Source organism: Meleagris gallopavo, chromosome 2 (genome assembly GCF_905368555.1).
Source record: "Meleagris gallopavo chromosome 2, MGAL_WU_HG_1.1, whole genome shotgun sequence".
In the NCBI taxonomy this organism is placed as follows: Eukaryota; Metazoa; Chordata; class Aves; order Galliformes; family Phasianidae; genus Meleagris; species Meleagris gallopavo.
Genome location: NC_139405.1, coordinates 28,432,581 through 28,454,565, shown reverse-complemented (window position 1 = coordinate 28,454,565; position 21,985 = coordinate 28,432,581). Strand labels below are relative to the sequence as shown.

General features: G+C 36.2%; 1 protein-coding gene across 2 annotated transcripts in view; it reads right to left on the bottom strand.

Moving 5' to 3' along the window:
* Positions 1–21,985, bottom strand: part of KIF6 (kinesin family member 6) — a 139,126-nt gene that overhangs the window by 5,898 nt on the left and 111,243 nt on the right. For both annotated transcript variants that reach the window (XM_085219426.1, XM_031552404.2), the window contains 4 exons: positions 10,834–10,918; positions 9,818–9,953; positions 8,045–8,136; positions 18–107 (listed from right to left, as the gene is read on the bottom strand). In XM_085219426.1, the coding sequence (XP_085075552.1) occupies positions 18–107; positions 8,045–8,136; positions 9,818–9,953; positions 10,834–10,918 (403 nt within the window). The remainder of the gene's footprint in view (positions 1–17; positions 108–8,044; positions 8,137–9,817; positions 9,954–10,833; positions 10,919–21,985) is intronic.

Sequence of the window (21,985 nt, the reverse complement as noted above, 5' to 3'; positions counted from 1 at the left end):
CTAGGTAGGCTTCTTACCTTATTGTTGTAGTTGGGTTACTAAAAACGATTGAATTGTTTTTCCCAGATGGATCTTCATTGGAATTGGCTCTTGTGGTCTCTGAAAAACTGGAATGGGAGAAGAAATGAAGGCAAGGATATAATCCTTGTAGAGGGAATGTTAGTACGTGCTAAGTACAAAGAAGTTATTTAAATATATATATATATATGCACACACATATAAAGAACTTGTTGTTTATGGGAAGAAGGACTGTTTTCAGTGGAAGCCATGTGATGATCCGGCTTATGTAGTGAATGTGGCTACTCAGGAATGAACAAGGAAGCTCATAAAGATTATGCTTTTAGGACTTGCCTTTTAAGCACGGCTTGTAAAGCGCTTTGACAAGCCTCATGAACAGTTTGTAGAGATATATTTAGTTCCCAAACTGACAATTATCCAAGTGAGGTTTTAGCAAATTTTTCATTATTTCTTTGGTCAGGCAAAATTAAAACAGTTAAAACAGTTGGAGATTGAATAAAATTCAGTGAAGTCTTTGGAATGTGTTTTGATGAGAACCATGCAAATGGATGTTGTGCATTCCTTTGTCTACAGATATAATTATTAAAGAATCCCACAGTGAAGAAAGCAGATTTCTGCTAGAGGATGTCTTAGGACACCCCCCTCTCTCTCTCTAGGTTTTTGTGTATGATGCTGTATCGGGTGCCATTCCTGATCGCTGTTGAAAAATGGAATTACTCAGTTTTAAGATTTTTCCACTAGATGGCAGAATCGGCAAGTTCTTGCTTTTCCAACTCCGCAATACTTCGTACGATATTTCTGACAGAGAACTTGAAAAAAGAAAGAAATTTATCACTAAAATTTCAGCGTATTATGCTGTTCCAGGTTCATTTTTTTGCAAAAGATATTGTTCCCTTAATGTTAATAATACTCCATACTTTATTATGGATATGTATTACAAGAACAATAAAGGATGTGTGATGATACTACCTACTATGTGGTTTAACGATATCTGGCAGCTCTAGATTGAAGTTCTGTTTTAGTATTTCCCCTCCAAAATGCCATTGATTTGACAGTTATTAAAAATGAAGTGATCTAGGAGCTTAAATTCCATTTTCTAAAAGAACTCTGTGTCTGTGCCCTGAGATACCAAGCTATCCAACTCATACAACTGTGGTTTAATAAATCACAACACATCAACTGAATCATAATGGGCATTCATGATTGCATTCTTAACCTGCAACAAATGTAAGGTGACATAACGGGATTGTTTATCATTGCCAATTTTTTTTTTGTTTTTTACTTGCCAGAATCAGAATGTGTACATATATAAATACTGTGAATCAGCTGATATAAATAATTTTTATGTGCAGTAGTTCATATTTTAAATCATGCTTCTCACTGTATTTCAATGAAAACTACTCTCCAAAATTGTTTAAGTCCGCTTTTAAAAAAGTACATAGATGCAGACCAATTAAGGTGTGATAAGGAATTGACTTCTTATTTTCAAGTGGTCTCCTGGATCTCGGGCAATAGACCAAAACTGGCTTTAAAGTGATCTGAGAGAACTGAGAACCTTGAGAAGGTGATATTTAAAACAAACCAGCTTAGATTGAGTGAGGTGAAATCCCAAACCAGGAAATTATGACTGTGTTCAGTAATAAAACAGGACCTTAAACTGCAACTCTGTCTGCAAAACATTACAGCCAGACATGCTTGTTTGCAAGTTAGAGAAGCTTTGTAATGACTCGAGATGTTACTTCCATGAAAGTGGCTAACAATTAGAGTACTAATCTAACAAATGAGTTTTTCATCTTGGTAGAACACTAAGTCATATTTACATACCTCAGAAATCATTAAAATTCCTCAATTAGAGGGATGGTCATTATGGAGATAACCTGCATCCTTTGTGTTGAAGCTATGGTTATTTTTCCATGGTTTTGCAAGACATGTTGCATCAAAAAGGGATGAATTAATGTAATTTTCTTGTACAGTGGTTAGTATTTTCAGATTCTTTAACATTTAGGGTATCCATATCTCTCTTGGTCTGTTTCCAGAAGCCAAGACCCTTCTATTTAACTTGAGTTTTAGGTGCTTTTCTATTGATGAGAAAAGGGGAAATTTTGCTAATACTGCTTTACATTTAATGGAAAGATATTATGTAATGGTAGGGGATGGGGGCAATGATCCCCCACTCTGTGTGTTAGGTCTGAAGGTCTTGGCATCTCAGGAGACTTAAGTGTTGATGTCCTTGCATGAGAACTACTTTTCTAGCTTTTTCTTAGAATCATAGAATCACAGAATCATCGAGGTTGGAAAAGACCCCTACAATCATCTAATCCAAACGTCCACCTATCACCAATATTTCCCACTAAATCATGTCTCTCAGTACAACATCTAAACACTTCTTGAACACCTCTGGAGATGGTGACTCCACCACCTCTGTGAACCGCCCATTTCAGTGTCTGACCGCACTCTTGGAGAAGAAGTATTTCCTGAAGTCTGACTTCAATCTCCCCTAGTGCAACTTGAGGCCATTCCCTCTAGTCCTATCACTAGTTACACAGGAGAAGAGGCCAACCCCCACTTTACCTCAACCTCCCTTCAGGTAGTTATAGGGAGAAATAAGGTCACCCCTGAACCTCCTCTTCCCCAAACTGAACAATCCCAGTTCCCACAGCTGCTCCCCATAAGATTTGTGCTTCAGACTCCTCACAGCTTCACTGCTCTTCTCTGAACACGCTCCAGGGTCTCAGTGTCTTTCTTGTAATGAAGGGCCCAAAACTGAACACAGTGCTTGAAGTGAGAAAATACTTTTCACTAGCAAAGAGGTGAAACTAAGGACGCTAAGAAAATCTTTAAAGAGTGGTGACTCAACTTTTAGAAGCATTCAGCTCTTCCTGAGTCCAAGTGCTTGACAAAGCGAGACAAAACGATAGGTGACACGATTTAGTGTGATGATAATCCTTCTTCAAGCAAGAGGTTCATCTAGGTATCTCTAGAAGTGCCATCTAATCAATTTTTTTGTAATATGTTAGTTGGCACTCCTGGCTTACAGTTTTGGATTTAGGCAGATGTATGACTTATAGAAATCCAGTCTCTCTATTCAGCAACTAAGCTCTAAGACAATTCAGGTTTTTTGGACAGTATGTAATTTCAATTTTCATTCTGAATCTATCCAATTATTTTTCTTGAGTTGAATCGAAGAAGGCAAATTCAATTTCCTGACAGTTTCTGTAAAATTGCTATTTTTTTCTGGCGATTACAAATAGCCTGTCAACTTTAGATTTATCAATTCTTTCTTGAACTTAGTAGCAAGAGTTTTTACCCAGTGGATGACTTGCTTTTTCTTTTTGAGCCATCTGTTGTGGAGCATATGTCTGGGTCAGGCATGGGGCAGCAGCTTGAGAGTTGTACACACTGTTGTTGCAGTGTCTCCCTTGCTGTGAGAACCCAAGAGCTGATCAGCTCCAACTAGCCCTTAAGGTGGAGAATCTGGAAAGATGATGAGCATTGTTGCATAAATGTTTGATTTGGAAGCGTGGCACTGAACAAAAAGTGGAGAATGTATGTAACATCCAAAGGCATGCAACCTTTACATTGTTAAAAACAAATCTGCTTCAGTTCTCCAGACCTTAAAAGTAGAAGGAACAGATGTTCCATTTAAAGGCAGACAAAATATACTCAGAAAGATTCAAGCTGCTTAAAATCTGAACATTTTTGTGTTTAGTTGCAAAATAAATTTGGCTTCACTTGGAAATTCCTAGATAAATTGTTCAAGTCAAATTGTTACGAACATTTGTAAAGCTTTGAAATATCATTAATCAGACATGTTATTCTCAGATTATATTTTATCATCATGTAACACTGCAGAAAATTGGCAGAAATGAAAAACAATCAAGACAGAAAACATTGCAAAAAATGTAAATGTTTCCCTTGTTTCTCATAGCTCTAGTACAGGGAATAAATTTTGTAATCCAAGGCAATCAATACTAAAACAACTGATGCTAAAAGTCTTCATAGAATGTGGAGTTGTCTGAAAACCTAAGGAAACTAAAGCGATTTCAAAGAAGCTGGGGAGACATAAAGTCTGATATTGAACATGCTGTGTGGTTTGCTGGAACAGGACAAATGAAATCCATTAAGAGGGAGTGACTGAGGTTAGGAAAGAAACAAGTAAACTGCAAAGGAATGGATTCCTTCTGACAAAAGGAAAAAATACAAAATTTTTAGATTTCGGTAAGCATCCAACGTTTGTTTTATTCACTGGAGATACAAGAACAATTCAACATTAGTGAAATTGAACTTTCAGTGAGAGAAGTTGATTGGATGGAGCCCTGGGCAGCCTGGTCTAGTATTAAATGTGGAGTTTGGTGGCCCTGCCTGTGGTGGAGGGTTTGGAGATTCATGATCCTTGAGGTCCCTTCCAAACCAGGCCATTCTGTGATTCTGTGATTCTGTGAAGTAACTTGAACAGGCAAGAATCTGATGAACATCATAAATGAAAGCCAACACGTGAGAAGAATGTCTGAGACTTTTTTTCAGACTCGACAGGAGCGCACTAGGGGGCGTAAACATATATACTATATAATTTGCAGTTCAATCCACAGCTTTGTTGTAGAGAGTTGGGTATTTCTTTTCAAGTTTAAGGGATTATATTAGGCATACTTTTTGAAGAAAATAATTTCTTGATGATTATCTTACATTCCTCATTCTTTCTCTTAGTACTGTGACTCTGGGATTGGTGATTAGATCGTACAGTGGAATGTAGAGGTAGGCCATTCTTTATCTATTTTGCACAGTTGTTTTTTGTTTTAAGTAATATGTTCAGAAAATATGAGATTTAATATTTCTACAATCTTCATGTGAAAGACAATGCAAAGATAAATACATCTGGGAAACCCATTATATCTATTCAACAAGTTAATGAAAATGAGTCTGTTAGCCTTTGCAATATGCAAACCATCGATTCCAGCTACTTAAGTATATTTCAGTAAAAGGATTAACTTGCTCAATAAATTACCTTTCTTGGTAATTGCACTGATAATCCTTATGTCACACCTCAGCATTTTGCTCTCTGAACTCAGTCAAGTTTTGCTTCTTACTCTGGTAGCAGTAGTATCAAGCCAATGCCTTTCACAGGTTACTAATGCAGAAATGCTCACTGCTTAACTCCTTTATAATGTAGACTCATTTGACATTTAACAAACTTTTTTTTCCATTCAAAAAATTTGATTGGCTATGCATGTAGTGCCTTTTATATGTGCTTATCCTTCCTAAACCTCACAAGGATTCCTAGTTTCCTTTCACTGTTACGTTAGCCATAAAGTGATTTAATATAAAATTTAATTTGAGGCTATGACATTCCCTTCCCAAAGTTTAATTATCTTTAGTAATATAACTAAGGTGTGTCAAACAGCAAAAATTCACATGAATTATTCACCAGAAGGTGATCAAAACATTTTGTTCAAACAGACATATAAATCTCAAGAAAGATTATGGAGTATGCTTGTATCCTTGAGGCACTGACATAGACAATTTACAAGTATCGTTTCTAATCCTGAAGTCTATTTATTTCTATTCACGCGAAGGATTTTTTCTGAATAGTTTTACTGCAGTTATTCTGTCAACAGGAGTCCTAGATTTCTGACATGCAGCTCCCTAAGTTTTAGACATTTAATCTATTGAAGATATCTGTGAACAAAATTCCTTCCTGAAAATGTTTTATTTATACTACATTATGTTGTATATAATTTGATAGCTTCTGCTGTTGTGACCATATAACTGTTCTGCTAGGTGAACACAGCAATATCATTTCAGAGATTCTTGTTTTTTAGTTGAATTAGAAACAAAGAGCCATTTGTTTCGTGGGACCATGCAAAAGAGAGGAGAAATTTTAGACTAGACTCATCCTACACAGTCACGGGAACAAGTAAGTAAAGTTCCTGCATCAATGGGGTCAAATAAATTCTTGAGAATAAAGATTTTACTGTTTTATATTCTTTAAGACTGTGAAATTGGAAACTTCTACTTTAAAATGTTATTGCCTCAGGTAGGAGGAAAAGTAAAATTTAATGCATAGTGGGATGCAGCTCTGCCTCACAAAAAGCAGAAATAGTGTTTCCAATTCTATACACATCATGTACCTGTGTAAAATATGTTTGAACAGCTAATACAAAATCAGCTCTCTGAAACTGTGGAGGAAAGAACAGTTAACTTCAAACCATCATTGCAAGAATACCGATATGTAGCAGATATGAGAAAACAAAACTATATACTCCTGATTTTTTCTATAATTTAAGTTTGAGAATATGGATGCTCTGGGTCTGTGATATCTATGAAAGGATCAGTCAGTTAGCCTCGGTCAAAGTCCATTACTTACACACAGAGGAACTCCACATTATAAAAACCATATTAGTTTTTCTGAGAGACCATGTGGGGCAGCACAGGCTACCAAAATAAGCTCAACAACTTATAGCGATCAAACATCTTCCCATGTTCTATTCCAAATACTAAATATTTTCTGAGACCTGTTCCCTGATACATACTGCTAAGGTATTTGAAGGAAAAATTTATAAGAAAATTATAAAGGAACAAAAATATGCAAATTTGCTTCTGAGAAGGAGCGGGGATGCAGGAAAGGGAAACTACTACTTGTGGAGGGTGGTCTCCCATTGCATTGAAAAACTTCTCAGGCCTTGTTGTATGCTATTTTTAGCTCTAGTTTAAACTTCAGAAGATATCACTGTATACGAATGAGAAGAGTTCACACAAACAAGGCAAAGAGGTTGAGCAAGTGGTCCATAGCTTAGTTCAGTACAAGGTTAAAAAGAATATTTCCAATGACAGTCATGAACTGTTTGAGCTAAGTTGGCTGGCTTTGTGTTGAGCTAGACTGAAAATGCTTTTGTATTTTGTGCCACCAGCTTTTCTGTGGGACTGGTAACATTGAGCCTAAAGCCAGGAATGAACATCTCAAACTAGGTCTTAAATAATGTCAACTATTTGCAAAGTGAACAGTGCCTAAGTCTTTAGAGTACACAGGAAGAGAACTGGAGCAAAGTAGAGACTAGTGTTGGTTTTCATCAGTCTGAAAATGCTTTCTCAGACACTGTTACGGGGATTATGTGTTTCATTCTCTCTTTGCACTCATTGTGGAGCACTTACTGTAGATACACAAGAGTTTACTACTGAAAATTAGAACGTTTTTTTACTTTTTTAAGCAAATCCAGTATTTAATGGCATGTAAGATATATTATGTTTTACTACAAAACAGAAAACATCATTTAAGCTGATTACTGCTATAAAAACATACACCAAGATACTCATCAGAGAAAGATTAACTGTATAATGAGAAGAAGGGAAGAAAGGGAGGAGGATGGAGAGAGAACATCTTCATTTATTGACAATGAATACAGAAACCTGCACATTCTGGTGGTATGCATTTTCTTGTACTATACTTTACTTGAAGGCCACGAAATACCTGTTACTTCAATTCTGAATTAGAAATTTTGAAATTAGAAGTGACTGATGGTGAAATAACTCAGATCATTACTTTGTTGTAATGTGGAGGTTGCATCAATGCCATACCATGTCACATACAGTATCTTTGTGGAACAATATGCTGCAAGAGTATAGCATCAGGACATTTTTTTCAACAGGGAATCTAGATTATACATTCAATCATTTAAAAATCTGTTTCGATTTGCAAACTCCTGAATTCATTCCAAAGGAGATATAATATCCTTGAATAGTAAAATTGGATGATAATAGGCTTGTTTTTCATAGGTATTGGTCATGGGATTCCTAGTGATAGGTTTCCAGGGTACCAAGACTAGCAAGCCAAAAGGACTGATCTACAGTAAGATACTTTCAATAGGACTACAAAACTGAATTATAAGAATTTGTTTTTTACACAGTCATTTTTCTTGTAACTAGAAATGCAGTTTTTGAGTGTGATATTTACAAAACTTTCTGGTATACTACAGCTCTAAAAATCCTACATTTTCTTACAACTAAGTAAGGAAGAGAAAAATGATCAATTTACCTGTTAGCTGATGGATGTGAAGATTTGATAAACTGGGGATAAATCGTCGTGGTATTTGGTGAGCTAACCAACTCTGTCTTTTCTTGCTGGGTCTAGATTGAAAAACAAAACTGTGTAGTAGGATGGGATTTTTTTAGAGCACTTAATATTGGTCTACAGGTCTCAGCTATAATGAGGTAGGTCAATGACTCATTCAAAAAACAATCTGTATTGTATGTATCAATAGTATTTTCTTCACTTACACAAACACTTCTGAACAATGAGAAAAGTGTTTAGGATTGAGCCAAAGATCATGTTACAGGGTTTTAATATGTAACAGCACATTTCACTATTTGAGTTTCTTAGGGAGCTCAGATGCATAGATAGGTCAAGATCCAAGATATCAATTCCTTTCTATTTTTTCCCCAGTTCTTTAATCTTCTACTGGTGAATCATGAGAGAATGAATCCTGGACCTCTCTTGTTAAGGGACAAAAAAAAAAAAAATAAAAAAAATAAAATAAAATAAAAAAACTATGCTGCAGTGGATTCAAGATTATTGTTGGTAGTGTCTTAAAAGTCTAAATTTTTAGACAGGACATTAACTAAAACATTATCATCTTTGCCATATGTTAGGGACTTTAATTTGAAAAAGTATAACAATAACCTGAATTTAAGCTATTTTCATGGTATTTTATGAATACGTAAGCTTCTCATATTAAATATCTTATTTATTTTAAACTATTTTCTTTAAAATATGGCTTAAATTTATACTCACAGGAATTAAACAAAATACTGACTAAAATCTTCTGTCTCTTTTATAGCAAATTTTCTCCATAGACTAAAGCTTATCTTCTAGTTAGTAACAAGCGATATGTGCAGACTGCACTTAGCAGTCTTTTCCACTAGGCTGATAGGCATCTCACAGCTGTCCTGTGCTATGAGATGCCATGTCACTGCTTGGAAGCCATAAAAAAAAGTGTCAAAAGGGGAACTCATAAGAAAGCTATGTTATTTCAGTTGTTTCCCTTTCAGACCGTTTGTACCTTACCCTGTGTTTGTGAAACCATGTAGCTGTCTCACTGCCTGATGAACTTCACATAATCTGCTTAAAATCACATCTCTTTAGCTCATTTTTACAAAAGTGTTTAAAATAGAACACTTTGTTTCCAGTGAATTCTTAAACAGACAAGGATGGTAGTGGTTGGACTCAGCTGGAGAGCAAGAGGACACATGCACTACGGTGAGAGTCAGTGAGCCTCTGGGAGCTTAAGAAAGCTGAAAGATTACAGGAGACTTTGAAACATTGCTAAAAAACAAATTACATTTGTTGGGTTTTCTCCATATTACAGCTTTGACTGCCATACACGTCATAAACCTGATGAAATCATAGTTTAGCAAGCAGTGAGAAAGATTATTTTTTTCCAGTTGCCTCTATTCATTCTATGTTCCATCAGAGTCTTTGGAATTTTTGGGACCATTCTTGGCTTTCCTTCAATTTGTGTGGGAGGAAGTCAAAACAGAAAATAAAGCAGAAAGCAAGGGTTTTGCTTTATTTGTATTAGCTTCATAAAGCATAATTCACATTAGTTTTGTCTGATTTACATTGGAATGAGCAGTGGTGAATCAGGACCCAAATCCTTCCTTTATACTCCTTTCTATCTTGTCAATTAATGAAATTATTTTAAAGAATTTTTATATTTATGATTAATATTAATATATTTATTATTTTTATGAAATTATTGAAGATTTTAAACTTACATAAAAATGGAAGAAATACACAGTAATTGTATACCTGTAGATTTGTTCCCTCTTCAGTCCACCAGACTTCAAAGTCTCTTTGCAGCTTCATCTTGGCTTTTTCCATGAGAAGCTGCAGGTGTTCAATCTCTACCTTCAGCCCTTTCAAGCGATTGAACATTGTTTTATAACTAATGTGAGAAGAAGAAAGAGTAGTAAAGATCTTACAACACATCTCTGAATAAAGTTTAATTCTACCTAGAATGGATACAGATTTAAAATAAAAAGAATATCTAACAATCAGAGATGGAGTGGTGAGGATGTACAGAGTGGTGGTGAGAAGAGACCTCTCATATTTTATGACAGCTTTACTAGAGATTAGAGTCAAGAAACCTCTCCTGGAAAACTAAATTTTTACTAAAATAATAGTGAAATTCAAGTGCATTCAATATTGATTTTAATATAGGTTTGATAATGTCAAGATATGCGTTGATTGCCCTTTCAAATGAAAGCTAATGTTTAGTCAGAAATTACTGTAGTTTGAAACAGTCAGAAATTACCTCATAGGCTACATATAATACAAATGTCTACAAAATTACATAGATGTGATATCCTTGCATCTATTTTCTTCTGTCTTCCGAGCCAAAGCTACAATACAGCAAGCAAAAGGATTGACTAACCAATGCATATTCTACATATTATTTACATCTAGTCAGTCCTACATAGCCTAAAAGTTTTCCATAGGTCGAGGAAGGCATGACATTCATGAATCAACAAAGAAGGTACATGGTACATTTGGATTCAAAGAACAAATTTCTAATGCTAATCCTCAAGGGGGATATTAAGTTTTTATTTATTCTTGACCATTGGCCCTAGCATTGGTTTTCCCCATTCGCTTACTGTGGCATCTTACAGACAAACTAAGAGCTTGTACACAAATTTTAGAACTATCAGCAAACCACAAGGCTGACATTTTTTAAAATGTCAGAGAAATCCTGAGGTTAACCGTGTGTAGAATTGTAATACAATATAATTTATCCTCTGGAGCATGATTTGAGGCAGAAGTTATACCTTTTTTTCTCTTCTTCAATTTGAGTTCGAAGTTTCTCTTCTACTGGATCAAGAGCATCTAGCACTTCAGAAGGATCGGAAACAGCTGTAGAAGGAATGACCAGATATAAGAGATGAACACCTTATTTCTAAAGAAGCAACTTATAATAAGAATACAAGCTGTTTTTAAGGGGTTGGTAATGAAATGGAGGTCTATAGCAGTTTTTCTTTTCTGGATTTTTTTTTCTTCCAAATTCTATATTTAATCTTCAACTAATATTAGAGAGATTTAATCACTACAATGATTTGAATTAAGTTGTTTTGAATTTCCTGGAATATTTGTTTTAGATATGAATAAAAATGATTTTGCCAGTTCATTCCATAAAACACCACCAAATGCTTTCAGCGACAGTTTTAGCTACAAATACAAGAAGATCCAATAGTAGCTATACTGATACCTGGAAAGAGTAACAGAAAGAAGACTAAAATACAAACATAGAAAGTACCTGGGATCAGCAATAGGTTTGGACAGATTGCATGCATACAGAAAAGGTTGTGAAAATACATTTGAGAAATTTTTTCAAGGTAGACAAGAACTGTGAAAGTATTCCAAGAGAGTTTAGCCCAAGTTAACCTACGAAAGCAGCTCAGGATTTTTGTGTCCTATAACAGAGTTAGTTAGCATGCAATAAATGAAATGCTTCTTCTGAGAAACAGTAAAACAGCCTTTCCATCATGGGTTGAATGAAGTAAGCTCATTTCAACAGTGAAAAGAAATGTATCGTTACCTATTAGTCTTACAACATTTTCTATTTCTAAAGTGTACAAAACAGTTTAAGATTCCCAACAGAATACATTTAACCTTTAGAACTGAAGAAAACTGAAAAGAAACAAAAGATTTGCTGTATAATACATGCAAGTTTACATCCAAATCACTATTTCTGCCAAGAAAATAAATTCTACATCAACCTGTCATTAGGCCTAAGGAGTGCAGCCTTTCTCTGAGGAATGGAATCCGTCTGGAACAAGAGGGCAGCAGTGACCCTTTTCAGGCTGTCAGCACGCCAGCTACATACATTAATCTTTTGTAGCTTAGTACAAATGAAACTGAAAAGCGTTTTATTTCTTTTAGAGCGCTTAGATCAAACATTTTAATATAGACAGCCAAGATGGACAAAGCCCATGCACACTTCTCACACATCTAAAGGCTTCATTAGGTGTGCAGATTACAAAAGGACAGGAAGATGAGATTTGTGGTGGAGAGAGTACCCTCTTTAAAATAAGCTACTTGGAGTGTTAAAGTGAGTATGCAAGTCAAGAGATACGAACAACATGGCAGAGGAGATGCTGTAACAGTGGTGTTATATAATACAACAAAACTGAACACAGTTGATAACGAGAAGGCTTCAATAATTGTGCCAGATCCTGCAGCAAGGAAAGCAGCAAGTCTACCAATGATTTCAGGGGATCAGTAGTTTCTAGTTTGTCAGATTTCCTCTTCAGGAAGAAGATATAATGTGACAAAGTGCAGCACTGTGTAGGATAGGATGCTTAAGGGTAGACAATTTCTGAAGAGCTCCTGAGGGCTGAACTTTGTTCTTCCCTTCATGAACACACAGCATCCAGGCTTGAGGGAAATGTACTCTCATGAAAAAGAAAAAGGTATAGGATGTTACTGCATCCCAGGTGAACCATGCTCATATGAGCATCCTGAATGCACTCCAATGCAAAGCCACGGAAGCTGAGCTTAAGCTGTCCTTAGCAGCAGTGAAAGAGACTCTCCTGAGCATGCCTGTCCAGGAGTGGCAGGTCTAGTCCCCAAGAATGAAGGGAAGTAGAGTAGAAAACAGAAACAACTTAAAATGTTAATGCTGTTTCTGAAGGGAGAACTTTCCTACATGAAAACATTATCAAGTTCTGCTAGTCATTACAAAGAGATGCAGGATCATAATACTGTGGCTTTCTTTTCCTGATTTGTTTGGATATCTAATACTTGGAAAAACATGTTTGTACTAGCTCTCAAGTGGCAGCCTCAGGCAGAATTTTCTCATATCATAAAAACACAAAGAAAAGTGTTTTGCTGCTGATTATACACTGTAAAAGAGATTGTTTTGTTATAAATTACCTTCAGAAGTAATAATAAAGACTTTTATAAACACACAGAGTATCGCTATGATGCAAAGCCTCAGCACCCTCAATCCTGAAAGCAGCTATGCACACTCCCTCTAGGAATATGCTGGTGATGAAAACAAGAAACACAGCTGTGGGCAAGGTGAGCTGCACAAAGTTTTGTGTACATACACAGTGGAAAGAGATGTGTACACTGTAAGCTGATGCAGACCCCACCAGAAGAAGAAAGCACTGGAGCCCGTGGGCTCCTGCTGCCAATGCACTGTAGTCCTCTCCTCCCACCTGCAGTTTCAGCTATAGCTCGAGCTATGAAGCTAAGGCAGAGGTTATTGGCTCAATCTGTGCTCTGTATCTGACATCTAACAGTATCATTCTTCAGCAGGCAGGCTCAGATATTTAAAATAACATGAGACACAACTCTGTGAGTAGTCAGTACAATGTACAAAGCACAATGTTTGATTACAAATTTAAGATATCTAAGAAGAATTTAATTTTACTACATACTTTACTTCCACACATGTTTAAGAAAACATTGTCTATGTATGCAAGGAGCTTCAACTGGCATACACCTACACAGATCTACACAGTAGTTTCAGTAGTGTACTCCTGAGAAGTATTAGTTTCTCTACATTAGCCTAACTGCCTATACAACAAGCAGGAAAATCATATGAATCCTACATTTGGTGTATTTTGCTAACAGAACTGACTCACACAACACAAGCAAGAAGTTTAACAGACCTTGAGTAGTGAAATAGCTAGAAATACTTATGTTTATCTTCAGATCAACTGCTTTTGCTTCAACTTCTGATATAATGTATTTGGCAAAATAGGACACAGGGTACAGCTGATATCAGTAGCCTGCTTAGGGATGAAAGTGAACCTTGTGTGAGAGGATAATTCATTACATATTTTTTTCGTAAAGAAGATTGTAAGAGGCATTTAAAGTTCTAATGCTTTTAGTTTAACAAAAGGGCCAATTTTGGAGCAAAGGAAGTAGTAAATTTTCCAATGCTTTCCATGTGACCAAATCACACAGTACCAAAAATATATCATAGCACTTGTTAACAATCTCACTGTTTCAAAGCATTGTGAAAAACATGGATAAAAACCATGTATTTCCAGCATAAGATATCAAGTGTAATCACCACAGTTTACTGAAAGCAGGCAACAACTTGAAGTACTCTGACAGATTCTTGTCCGCAGTCACAAAATTTTGCAAGAAAACTCTCTGTGACCCTAAACTTTATACTCTCAGGGGCACTCATATATTTCCCAACTTGAGTATATCCTGGAAGTCAAACTCCTAGGGATTTATTGTCCTTGTGCCTCAAATAACATTGTGCCCTGCCCTCCAGCTGTGCTTTTGCAGAGAAAGATTTTCATTTTTTCACTGAATAGTCTTGTGTTTATCTCCTTAAATTTATAGTCACTTGAAGTAACAAAATTTAGAATTGACTTCAGTATCCAGTTAGCATTTTTACTGCTTTATTTATCAGCTTTGCAGCTTTTGGCAACCTTAGGCTTTAGTGCTTTCAAACTGCATCATACTTTGTTATGTTGGCTTTTTAAAAAAGTGCTACCCTCCAGTTGCTATTCAGGATCATCTTGCAAGGAATTTTCATGTTCTTTTTTCTTATTCCTCCTTTAGGCCACGACAAACCTCTTTGCCACCAGTCACTACACTGTGTACCTTATACAAAGCAAAGATGAGGATGCACAGTGAAACCCATCAGAACATATCTTCATGTCTGGAATATTTTATACTGTTGGTTTTAGAGCACCTTAATCCTAATATAAGAGACTTTTAAAAGTTTCAGCCAGGTGGCCCAAGGAATTAGGGAGTGTCCAAAGAAAGGCTGCAAAAATGGTGAAGGGTGTGGAGGGCAAGGTGTGTGAGGAGCAGAGGTTCCTTGATTTGCTCAGTCCGAGCAGAGGAGCTGAGAAGAGGCCTCATGGCATCATCCCCTCACAGGGAATGGAGGAGAAGTGCTGAACTCTGCTCTCTGTGACAGTGATAGGACCTGAGGGAATCACATGGAGCTGTGTCAGGGGAGAGTCACACTGGGGTTAGGAAAAAGTTCTTCACCATGCATCAGTGGGCATGAAACAGGCTATCCAGGGCAGTGGGAACAGCCCCAAACTGCTACAATTTGAGAAACATTTGGACAGTGTTCTCAGAGAAAGGTTTTGAATTTTGGGTGGTGCTGTGTGGAGCCAGGGGTTGGACTCCATGATCCTTCTGGGTCCCTTCCAACTCAGGATAATCTATGATAATTCTATGATTCTAAGTATACATTGAAGTAAAGTGTCTAATTTTCAGTTTTCTATAAATGTGCGTGTGTAGAGGGTTGAAGGCATCTATATTCCGTTGATTCTTTATTTTAGTCACTGAGTTTAGCAAAAGTGCCCATCAGTATGCTTCTTCTCTACTCTAGTAGAGAAGAACTCTAGATGTATTGCTTACTGTCCTACTGGCTTAATATTCACTCAAAGTAACTGACTTTCAGTGCACACATGGAAAGTGAAGATATGTTTTCCAGTCTTTGTGAGCTGTTTTGGCTAAATACAGGTTCACATTCCAATTCCCTTAACTCTCTTCTTGTAAGTAGTCATCCTTATATGTGCTCCTTAAAATACACATAGCGCACAAAACAAGAAGCTGTTGCTTTCTCCTCAGTTGCACTCAAGCCATCAAAGTTTCTTATGAAACCATTGTGGCTAGAAGTTCTCTGTTCGTTTCCAAATATACGAGTGAACTTTACAGTGAATTAAAAAAGAAGTTTCAAGTTTAGTGTGTTTCATGCATGCCAGTTGATGTAGTGGAAGAGTAATATGCTGCGTCATATTCAGGAAACACCTATGAATTCAGATTCTCGCTTACGCTTACTAAATGCATTCTGCCTTTAGATTACATAAGGTTATTTATTGCATTGCTTATCTTGTTCATAATATTAGGCACATACCTACCTGATATTTCCCTACTTCCTAAGAGGTGGTGTGATTTATCATTCATCAATTTTGAGACTTCATTAACATTCATTTCTACAACACTCAAGAGCTTTCATGGAAAAAAAAAAGGTCTCTTTGCTATGTTTTGTTATGTTTTTCTTGAAAGAAAATAGCGGAAAATGCTTCTGAATGTGACTGCTTATCATGAATCTGAGATATTAGGAATATACTACCACTAATGTGACCATACTCAACTTAAATGGTTTGGGGGACTGGAATGCGTTTTCAGGACCTTCTGTCTATGCTGGCCACCTTCATACCCCACTCTAAGGGCCACGCTTCTGCTAGTACGTGCCCAACAGCTGCAGGAACCTAACCGAGGATCTCTGTGTTAGGCTATTAACTCAAGAAGGTGCAAGAAGAAGTAAAGAGATATTTACACATTTCTCATCATTCAAACAGATCTTTACTACGTCCAGTGAAGAAAAGGATATTAAGCTCAATTAAAATGTTCTGGTAGTTGCCAGCTCTGAGAAGAGATAATCCTGATAACCTGAAATGATCACAATTCATCCACAAGATTCTTAACTGGAAAAGTGTATTCAACCTTTGCATGTTCATGGGAAATTAACAGCAACCACTTGTTCCAAACATTATTTTCATTTGATCTTACCCTTTGAAAAGTTTTGAGCAAAGAATATCTTCTGATCATTACAATAAAATGAATAACGGAACTAGTTTTGCATCAGATTTGCAGCTTGTTCTGAAACATCAAATTCCACATTAAACCTGCTATTATTCATTAACTCATAGGTAGTTTTTACCTTTTTTAAAGGTAGATTTTACCTTTATCTTGAAAGAAAATCAAGGGAAATACAGATGTGAAAAGAGCTTTTTATTGTCTATAATTCATTAGACTAAAGAACTTTTGTTTGTTATACAGGCAAAGAGCTCTCACTGTTCAAATTTTATCAGCAGAGAACTAGCCTGCTGACCAACATACCCACATATATGTACATATTTTTGCAAATTTTTGGAATCAGAAGGAAGAAGTTTGTGCCTAAAACTGAAAGTTCTACCATCTTTTTAGATGCAAGTGGGAGAAGCTACTGAATTGTACTGGAGCCAAAGCAAATTGCCTTAAGTGTAGTAGACTGTGTGCATAAAATTTTCTATTCATTTATCTTACTGCTTCAAATTGTATGTTAGAATTACGAGATCACTCTTTCTGGGAGGTACTTTGGGAGGCTACCTACTCAAAGTAAAGTGAAATTTAAATCAAATTGGTACTCTATCATGCCTTGAAAAACTCTGAGCATGGAAGTCCTGCAAATCTCTCTGAGGACCTCTCTTAATGCATAACTATAATCGCATCATATTCTTCCTAATACTTCAATTTGAGTACCAAAATAGAGAACTAAGAACTTCATCTACAGATTCTATTTTCATACTATTCACCTGAGGATGTCCCTAAATACAGGGCCTGCTCTGAAGGTAATTCCTCTTATTTTATTGTGTTGGCCTATAACATCAGAGATGGATGCCAGTGGTATGGTAGCTGAGGCTGAAACTTCCTGCCAATATTCCATTACATTTTATTGCTAGATAGCAGTAGAGGGGCAGTCTGACACAATAGTTTCTGACATGGAAATTTGAAACAAAGGAGTGGAACTGAACTCCTCCATGAGGAAAAAGTGCACCCATTGACATTCGTCAATGCTTGCTGTACATTTATGGAGTCCAAATAGTGGATGTGAGCACAATAAGGTGGTAGGTAGTGCATTTCAGCAGTGGTGGCAGTGGGACACCTCCACTGGCACAGATGTTTATGAGCACAGCATGCAGGCTCTTGTTCATCTCTGGTGTGAAAATGCATAACTAATGGTTGTGACTGTGCTGAGAAATAGTGTTTTGCAGCTGAGAATTTGCTCTGTCAAATTGTTTTATTGTGCTTTGAATATACTTTTCATGAAAATAAGTAGGAGGAATAACTTTTAGAACAATGTAGGTAATAATGCTATTCACACTGAACTTGTTAGAGTTGCTGAAGAAACATTTGTTGCAAGAAAGTTTACAAAGACTGCAAGCTGTCCCAACAACTGGGAATTGCTAAAGCCTGTGTCAATACAACCGAGAACCAAATTTCTGTGCTACAAGTTCAGATTCCTAATAGAAATATAACTTGATCCAAATATGTGTTTTACTCTTTTTAGAGACCTGATAAGCCGAAGATGAGTGGATCATAAGGGAAGCTTAATAGGAACACAAATAATCTCAGGCAGTGCAGAATAACATTCTTGAAAGATTTCTTTTGAAGATGTAATGTTCTCTTTCTTGAGAATATGGTGAAAGAGGAAACTCACAGCTGCCTCTAGAGTTTAGCACTGAATCTAGTAAAACCTGCTAGAAAGGGTGCCAGAATACACAGAAACAAACAAAACTACAGAATGCCTTTTAAAATCCTGAAGAGAAACCCAGAGCAAGAGAGGTCAGGTTGAGCTTGAGGCCTGAAAGGCCAGGTTTAAGAAGAGTTGTCTTACTATAATAATATCCTAGAGTTTTAACATTCATTCCTGCACAATACAGGGAAAAACCCAAAACACACCTGACAACAGTCCTCAGGTACTGCAGCAAGGGAAGTTTTGCCCCTTGTCTCACTGCTGCTTCATAATCCTGTTTCTTTTTCCTGTCTGCAATAATCTTTATAGAAGAATTTGGTACATACAGAAATACAAAAGCTCTGCAAGAGTTCAGAGTTTTAGCCTTGGACAGCACTAATTCTAAGCTTAAAAAGGCATGTGAAACTAAGAGAGTAGGTCTGTTACAGTGTGTAACTTCACAGTTATCTGAGGCCAAAGTCTATGCTGTTTTATGCTGTTTTCCTGTGGAACAAATCTGGAATAACTGCAAAGATTTAACTACACTGCAATGAGAAGAAGATACAAAGGTCTTCTAATCTTCTTAAAATATCCCATATAATGACTTATATATGCGTTCAAAATTCTTTGCTCATCAGTATTATAAATATTTGTTTGAAAAATGATTTGGTGAACCTTCCTAAAAGCATTTAATGTGTTAAAATTATTACAAAAAGCAAATTCAAGAATGTATTTATCACTGTCAGAGTAAATATTTTTATAAAGGCAATAATTTCTTAAATAATTTTCTTAAGCTTTACCATTTTTCTGTCAGAGTTCTTAAAATAAACCTTAATGCAAAGCATCACTGATTGCTTCCCTTTAGTATAGAGAGAGAAGAACAAAAACCATCACTAAAAAGAATGGCCTTGGTACCACTAGAGGTCATAGTAGGAATAAAATCCATGCCCAGCATGCATGGGAGCAGCGAACTTTTACAGAGCACTGCTGTTGCTTGAGATTTCAAGCAGAAATTAATGAAAAACACAACGAATTGATACATTATGCATATAAAAAATCGTGAATTTCTAGAAGAAATGTATTCCTTATTCTGAGGCTGTTGCAAACTGACTGTGTTGCTTTTTTCCCTCCTAAAAATAGCATATTTTATGGACAGAAAATGCACGAATCCATTTGCACGGCTTTAGGAAGCACCTCTGGATACCTAGTGGTACTGGGGACGTTTCTTTTTTCTCTCTTATCACAAAGCAAAACCCTTAACATTCTGGAGCTCAGACAAACTGATTATATCTCCAAACGTCTTTTTTTAGCCTACACACGTTATCATTTTTGAGTGCCAGGAATGATGGCTTTAAAGCAGGCCATCTATTATTCTCCATGGCTTGTGTCAGACTTGTGTGGGAAAACACAGACTGCCACTTTTCTCAGCTCCCGTCATTTTGTGATTAAAACCACTAACGTCTCCTCATTTCATTACATTAGTACAGATCAAGATTCTGCTTCACATGAAGAAACTTTAATGGCTTTTCAGTTACAAGATGTAAAGCAGTGAAAGAAATTGAGCTCATATTATTTAAATATAGATTTACTGAAATAAGAGATTAAGTCTGACACAAGCCAGCAGTTTGGAAGTTCTCTGTGCTTTCCATTCACAGAAATCACAGAAGATGAATTCATGACAGTTATTAATTATAGCCTTGTTAAATGTTTTCCGTGGTCTGCAGGCTGCTGTGCTTTTATTGCAGAGAGACATTTTGCACAATTCCTAAGTATCCCTTATAAACTTAAGAGCTAAATCATGGTCACACAATCTTTCTAGTGGCATGGACTGAAACTCATTTGGGAGAAGTAGGAGCAGCAGTTCCTAGTACTACTTATTCTACTGATAATCACAGAATATCAGGGATTGGAAGGGGCCTTGAAAGATCATCTAGTCCAACCTATAATAATAATAATGCTGTTCTTTCAGTTCTAACCGAAGAAAAGTGAGGAAGCAAAATGAAGCACATAATAAACAGGAACAACAGCATAAACTAATGCTAATATCCTAAGAACAGGCATGTAGCTTTGAAAATGTAGGAAAAGATTATATAGAAAAGGCTATTGAGGGACCAAAGATCAAGAGAAAGCTCCCTACATTTGCTTGAAACAAATGTGTGTTGCAAATCTGAATGTAAAAACAACAGATCCCCAAATTCCTGCTCTCAGGCATTTGCAACTCTATAACAAATCAAATACATTTGATTTGGCATACATTTTTCTGCCATAGATTTTCCTGGGTCATCAGATGACTCCAGTTTAGGATTCATTTTTTCCCCATTGTTGGTGAATAATATTACATTAGCCTGTCTATTTGAAATCACATTTAATTGAAGTAAAACCAGAATAGTGTTTTACTAAAATGCTAGTTCAAAGCATCTTAAGCTAATGACTTCCTAAAAAATATGCACTTACATTGTAAAACATTGCAAACCCAGGACATGTTTTTCTTTCTGACATTTTCAGCCACCTTTTCCACCCAGAAGCATGCTAGTGACCCAGTGTTTTTGCTCAGTCAGTACTTCAGTTCTGTACAAATCATTTAATTTCAAATATTATGCCCAAAAATGCAGTTAGCCATGCAAAAGGAAGTGAAAAGACAGGGGGAAGAATCATGCAAGCTCTTAAAGAGGGAAAATTAAAAAATAAATGATATTGTGGAGAGAAAAAGTTGAAGGAAAATAGAAATTGAGAGGAATGGAAAAATGAAATAAGATGAAGGAAGGAGGATTTAGGAAAAGTGAAAGAGGAGATGAATGAGAAGGTAGAAAAGGAAACAAAGAGCGGAAGAAAGATTAGGAAAGGAGTGAGAAAAAAAGATCATAATTTTCAACTCAGTCATACCATTGCCTGCCCTTTCAGACTGACTGTTACTCTGAAAGATGTTACTGAATAAAATATTTGCATAAGTCATTCTAATCATTAATGAAGATTAAAGTGGTGCTGAGAGTGAATCCTTATACTTTTACAAAAATTATTCAATGTTTCTGGTTTTGTAATAAAAAACATGGAGCACATCCTTGCCTCCAACAAAACTCCCTATCCATTTTCGTCCTTTGTTAACAACATACGGTGTTTTATAAGAGAGAGCTAAGAAGGATGGGCTAACTAGTGGAGTTATCCTTTAGTGAATGAGAAAATCACATCTTAAACATAGCCATAGGGGAAAAAGATCTATCTACATTCTTCAAAATCCAAGTAGAATAGCTTCTTACAGAGTTTTAACCATAAGATGATCTAAGTTAAGAAAAAAAACCTGCAGCTGGAAGATGTTTACTTTGCTCCTAATTGAAACAATGGTGTGTTTTATTTCATTCTGGAATTTCAACAGACTCTCAATTATCCTTTTTACCAGGCTGCTTTTATTTAAAAATATCTTGATCACTTTCTAGTCATCAAGAAAGTCTCTGGGAAACTTGACACTTGTTACTCCTTGGAGGAACATTCATCCAAAAGGTGGACAATATTTCCCCATCTCATATAATAAATACTGTCACAATTTCCAGAATATTTAAAATAATGAATAATTAAGGAGAAACAAAGTATGGAAAACACTGTCAGTGCAGTCCAGAGTTTGTGATGGTAAGTACAGAGCAATGCTCAAAACAAATGCAAAAAGCACATGGGTTCTGCACTGTTGTGGAATATGCTAGGAGAATATAAGAGAATTTTTACAA